Source organism: Mustela nigripes, chromosome X, assembly GCF_022355385.1.
Source record: "Mustela nigripes isolate SB6536 chromosome X, MUSNIG.SB6536, whole genome shotgun sequence".
Taxonomy (NCBI): Eukaryota; Metazoa; Chordata; class Mammalia; order Carnivora; family Mustelidae; genus Mustela; species Mustela nigripes.
Window position 1 is genome coordinate 22,204,630 of NC_081575.1, and position 6,381 is coordinate 22,211,010.

General features: G+C 37.4%; 1 protein-coding gene across 1 annotated transcript; it reads left to right on the forward strand.

The window, feature by feature from the left end:
* The first annotated feature begins 4,078 nt into the window (after positions 1 to 4,078).
* On the forward strand, positions 4,079 to 5,212 carry ACTRT1 (actin related protein T1). Its single transcript, XM_059385648.1, has one exon. The coding sequence runs from the start codon at positions 4,079 to 4,081 to the stop codon at positions 5,210 to 5,212; it is 1,134 nt and encodes a 377-aa protein (XP_059241631.1).
* The last annotated feature ends 1,169 nt before the right edge of the window (positions 5,213 to 6,381 follow it).

Consider the following 6,381-nt stretch of genomic DNA (forward strand, 5'->3'; position numbering starts at 1 on the left):
TTTCACTTACTTGTGGTGCATAAAGAATAACATGGAGGACATTAGGAGAAAGAAAGGAAAAGTGAAATGGAGCAAATTGGAGGGGGAGATTAATCATGAAAGACTGTGGACTTTGAGAAAAAAAATGAGGGTTTTGAAGGGGAGGTGAGAGGAGGGATGGGTAAGCTTGGTGGTGGTTATTAAGAGGGGCATATATTGCATGGAGTACTGGGTATGGTGCATAAACAATGAATCTTGGAACACTGAAAAAATAAAATTAAAAAAAGGACACTAATCCTTTTTGTTTCTAAAAAGAAACAAAAGACATTCAAATTGGCAAGGAAGAAGTCGAACTTTCACCTATTTGCAGACAATATTGTACTCTATATAAAATCCAAAAAGACTGCACCAAAAATTGTTAGAACTGACACACAAATTTAGTAGTCACAGGATACAAAGTCAAAACACAGAAATCTGCTGCATTTCTATACACTAATAATGAAGCAGCAGAAAGAGAAATTAAGGAATGGATCCTATTTACAATTGCACCAGAACCCATCAGATACCTAGAAATAAACCTAACTAAAGAGATAAAAGAGCTATACTCTGAAAATTATAAAACACTTCTGAAAGAAATTGAAGATGACAAAAAGAAATGGAGAAATATTCCATGCTCATGAATTGGAAGAACAAATATTGTTAAAAGATATAAATTACCCAAAATAATCTACACACATGATACAATCCCTATCCAAATACTGCCACCATTTTTCACAGAACTAGAACATACAGTCCTAAAATTTATATGGAACCACTAAAGGCCCTGAATAGTGAAATCAATCTTGAAAATGAAAAGCAAACCTGGAGGTTTACAATTCCAAACCTCAAGTTATATCACAAAACTAGAGTCAGCAAGACAGTGTGATAATGGCACAAAAGTGGGCACATAGATCAATGGAACAAAATAGTAAACCCAAAAATGGACCCAGAACTATCTGAACAACTAATCTTTGACAAAGCAGGGAAGAATATCCAAGAGAGCATGAGTGGGAGGGGAAGGACAGAGGGAGAGGGAGAGAGAGAATCTTAAGCAAGATGCATGTCCAGCATGGAGTCAGACATGGGTTTCATTCTTATGACCCTGAGATCATGACCTGAGCCAAAATCAAGAGTTGGACACTTAACCAACTGAGCCACCCAGCCGCCATGAAAAAATGTAAATATATAATGTGTACATTTTGATGAGTTTGAACACAAGCATGTACCTGTGGCACCATTCACAATTAAGGTAATAAATGTATCCATCGTGTCCAAAAGGAAAAAGACAGCCTCTTCAACAAATGTTATTGGGATAACTGCACAACAACAGGCAAAAGAATAAAACTGGATCACTTTCCAAAACCATTCATTAAAAAAAATAATTAAAAATGGATGAAAGACTTAAATATGAGACATAAAACTGTCAAAATCCTAGAGAAAAACATAGGCAGCAACTTATTTGACTTTGGCCATAAAAACTTCTTCCTAGATATGTCTCCAAAGGCAAGGGAAATAAAAGTAAAAATGACCTATTGTAATATCATAAAGTTTGGAAAACAATCAGTAAAGCTAAAAGACAATTCATGGAATGGGAGAAGATATTTGAAAATGACATGCCTGATAAAGGGTCAGCATTCAAAAGATTTAAATAATTTATAAAACTCAATAGCCAAAAATTAAATAATCCGGTCAAGAAATGGGCAGAAAACATGTTGTTCTGAAGTTTTGGGCATGTATGTTTATAATTGTTTCATATTCCTCATTAATTGACACTTTTGTTTTTGTATTACGATTTCTTGTCATGTGACAATTTCTGACCAGAGTCTATATTGTCTGATATATGTATAGTACCCTTCATTCTTTTGGTTACCATATGCATGGAATATTTTTTTTTCCATTTCTTCACTTTCAGTCTATATGTGTCCGTAAATCTAAAGTGAGTCCCTTGTAGCATCATATATTTGGGTCTTGCTTTTTCATCCATTTTGCTATTTTTGATTGGAGAATTAATTCCTTTATATTTGAAGTAATTTTGATTTAATAAGCTATTTTGTTTATTGTTTTCTGTCTATATTATACTTATTTTGTTATTTTCTTTCTTACTTATTGTTCTATTTTGTGATTTGATGGTTAAAGAATCCTGTAGAGAAGAGATAGGACATTGTTTTTCAGTGGGCATAAAGTCACAGCATTACAAAATGAATAGGTTCTAGAGATCTGTTGAACAATATTGTACCTGTAATTAAGAATCGTTCACACACTTAAAAACTGTTAAAAGGGTAGATCTCATGCTAAGTGTTTTTTTTTTTTTCCTCTAAAGATTTTATTTATTTGTGAGAGAGAGAGAGAGAGAGCACAAGTAGGGGAACCAGCAGAGGGAGCTGTAGAGGGAGAGATAGAAGCAGGCTCCCCACTGAGCAGGAAACCAATGTGGTGCTTGACCCCCAGACCCTGGATCATGACCTGAGCCAAAGGTAGGCAGGAGATGGGTATCCTGGTGATATCCATTTTCAGAAAGCATATTTGTTCTTCCTTTACCTTTTTGGTCTATTCAGAGACTTCAGCAGTTTGAATGATGTCCACTTGCATTGTGAGTTTAATTTTCCTTACTCACTTTACCAATTTAAATGCTAGTCTTTACTAGAAATATCTTCAGGGATACACTCAGAAATGATGTTGTACAAGCTATCTGGTCATCCCTTAGCCAAGTCAAGTTAACATAAATTTAACCATCACAATGTTACTATCAGGTTCTTTCTTTTATTAGTGTCTGTTAATACTTGCTTTATGTATTTTGGTGATCCTATGTTGGATACATAGATATTTATAATTGGTATGTCCCTTTGTTGGATTGATTCCTTCATCATTATGTATGTACATATTTGTCTCTTGCTACAGTCTTTGTTTTAAAGTCATTTTGTCTGATATAAGTATGACTACACCAGCCAAAAGCTAGGTTTTTTTAAAGTTCAAAGTAGAGAGAATATTATTACTGACATTATGTAGATACATGAAGATTATAAACAAATACTTTGAACAACAGTATGCTGTAAGATAGGTAAATAAACTGTATTATATCCAAACAGTGGAAGGACCTGGAAGATGATATCCTAAATTAATTAAGTCAGACACAAAAAGCCTCATATTACATGCCTCCATTTATATGAAAATGGTAGAATAAATTTATAGAGACAGGAAATATATTAGTAATATTTAGTGCTCAGGAGGACAGTCTAAAGAGGGTGATAGCCGAAGGACACTGGGTTTCTTTTCCAGATATGTAAAATATTCTAAACTTGACTTTTGTAATGTTTGCATATATCAGCGAATATACCAAAAATATGGGAATGCATACTATAAATGGGTGAATGCATTATTTGTGAAATTTATCTCAGAAAAAGCTGGTAAAAACAAGAAACACTTATGGGAGGTAATAAAAGATAGTTTTCTGAGCTCCTCTGAAACTGGATTAAGGGCATCCACATTCCAGTCTGAGCCTGTGTCTTGTGGTTACTTCTACCCCCTAGCAAAGGGAAGGGTATTTTTTAATCATCCACTCACAAAAAGTTAATTCTGCACATAAGTCATTTTTCTGGAAGAAGCCCATGGTTTAGCTGCTTCAAGTTGGTTCTAAGAGTAGGCCTTTGATTCAGTTTCATAGACATAAGCTCTCCCTGGGTATGGTCTGTCTTTCTCTTTTACATGTTTCTCCAAGCTAGGAGTATTGGTGGCTCAAAGACCCCACCCCTTAAAATCCCTTTGTTGCTCTATGGGGATAATTGTTGCCTTGGCTAGATTGTTACATAGGGGGCAATCATCACTGAAATTGCTACAGTGGGGCGTGGGCTGCCTTAAAGGGGAGAAGATTCATGGGTTGAAGATGGGGTATTCTGGGGGGTTATGGACAGTCTGCTAGGTCCTCCTGAGTGTCAGGACAACCTTTGAGACCTTTGAGAACTTTGGATGCCTGTTGTTTTAAAGCTTCCATAGGTGCCTGTTGTCATATAAGGTGGCAAAGTGGTTTTTATTTTGTTGAAGTTTGGAAGAACATGCTGCAGACATGTTTAACCCATATGTATTAGATATTCCAGCTGTAATTTTTGACAATGGATCAGGACTCTGCAAAGCAGGCCTGTCTGGAGAGATTGGACCCCGTCATGTCATCAGTTCTGTCGTGGGACATCCTAAATTCAACAAGACATTATCAGAAGCCACTAAAAAAAATTACCTTGTGGGAGAAAAAGCCCTATATAAATATGAGGCCTTGCATTTGCACTACCCCATTGAGCGTGGACTAGTAACAGGATGGGATGATATGGAAAAACTCTGGAAGTATCTTTTTGAGTGGGAGCTAGGAGTAAAACCCTGTCAACAACCTGTGCTCATGACTGAGCCCTCCTTGAACCCAAGGGAGACACGAGAGAAGATGACAGAAGTGATGTTTGAGACCTTCAATGTGCCTGCTTTCTACCTGTCCAATCATGCAGTGGTAGCTCTATATGCCTCTGCTTCAGTCACAGGATTAGTGGTGGACAGTGGAGATGGTGTCACTTCCACTGTCCCTATCTTTGAGGGTTATTCCCTGCCTCATGCTGTCACTAAGCTCTATGTGGCAGGAAGGGACATCACAGAGCACCTCACTCGGCTCCTCCTTGCTAGTGGAAGTAGTTTCCCTTGTATACTCAATAAAGCCTTAGTGGGTGACATCAAAGAGAAGTTGTGCTATGTGGCTTTGGAACCAGAGAAAGAGCTATGTAAGAGGCCAGAAGAGGTTCTGAGAGAATACCGACTGCCAGATGGGAATGTTATCTACATTGGAGACCAGCTACATCAGGTGCCTGAAATTCTTTTTGCACCTGACCAGCTGGGTATCCACAACCCAGGACTATCCAAAATGGTGTCCAGCAGCATCATGAAGTGTGACACTGACATCCAAAAGAATCTTTTTGCAGAAATTGTGCTGTCTGGGGGTACAACTCTTTTCCCTGGGCTTGAGGAAAGACTTATGAAAGAACTGGAACAGCTGGCTTCCCTGGGAACTCCCATAAAGATCACAGCTTCTCCTGATAGATGTTTCTCTGCATGGATAGGTGCATCCATTGTGACCTCTCTGAGCAGTTTCAAGCAGATGTGGATCACTTCTGCAGATTTCATGGAATTTGGGGCATATGTTGTTCAGAGAAGATGCTTTTAAGGAATCCAGAGCACAAGGGATGGCTTAAAGTGTCAGATCACTGCTTGAAGTGTCAGATCTTGTGTAAGGAGACATCTTCCCTTGGACTTTGACATGGTGTTTGATAAAATTGATATGCCATTTCTGTTTCAGTTCATTTTTGGTGTCAGCAGAGTAATTTCTGATCCAGGTAATGAATTATTTTAAGTGGTTCTATTCTACCTTTTCTGTCTTAAGAATATTGTTAGTTGTTTTCTCCAGAGAAATCCTTTGTTTATTTGTTGGGGTTGTGTCTACATACAGAGTTTATAGTTAAAGCAGGTCCTTGAGCCTCATGTGCAGAAGCTTGACTCAGTAGGATCCCTGGGCCTTCATTTTAATCAAGTATCTTGGATATTTTTGACAGATCTAGTGCTAAGGTAAGAAAAAAATCACCAAAGTAAGTGGGAGAAGTGGAGGGGAATTAAGTAAACAAACAAACAAACAAACAAAAAACAAAAAACAAATAAACAAAAAACCCCGCTACCCTATTAGGGCTCAACAGAACCTGATGCTTTATTAGTAAAATAGAGCTTTCTGCTGTTTTCAGAGGTTAGGCAGCTAAACAGGATGAAGCTGTTTTCCTTGGCAAAGTGGAGAAATGTGAACAGAGATCACTATTTGATTAATGTTCTCTAAGCTCAAGCCCTTACTCCCAACTGGAGAATTAAGAATCAAGAATGCTACATTTTGATTATTTGTAATTTAAAGGATATTTATAGCCTCATTTAGAAGTAAAATAATGGAGATATTTAATGGTAATCAAAAAATAAATTGTTAAATAAATTATGGCTACATGTTTTTTTTTTCTTTTCTTTTTTATTTTTACTAACATACAATGTATTATTTGTTTCAGGGATACAGGTCTGTAACTCATCAGTCTTATAGAATTCACAGCACTCACCATAGCACATACCCTCTCCAATGTCTATCCTACAGCCACCCCAACCCTCCTATCCCCCTCCCCTCCAGCAACCCTCACTTTGTTTCCTGAGATGAAGAGTTACTTATGGTTTGTCTCCCTCCCGATCCCATCTTCTTTCATTTTTCCCTCCTTTGCCCCCACAACCCTCAGGCCTGCCTCTCAAATTCTTCATATCAGAGAAATCATATGGAAATTGTCTTTCTCTGATTGACTTATATCAGTGAAC

Bases quoted from the DNA above. Each gene is read 5' to 3' on its own strand.
- ACTRT1 (XM_059385648.1), top strand. From the start codon at position 4,079: ATGTTTAACCCATATGTATTAGATATTCCAGCTGTAATTTTTGACAAT.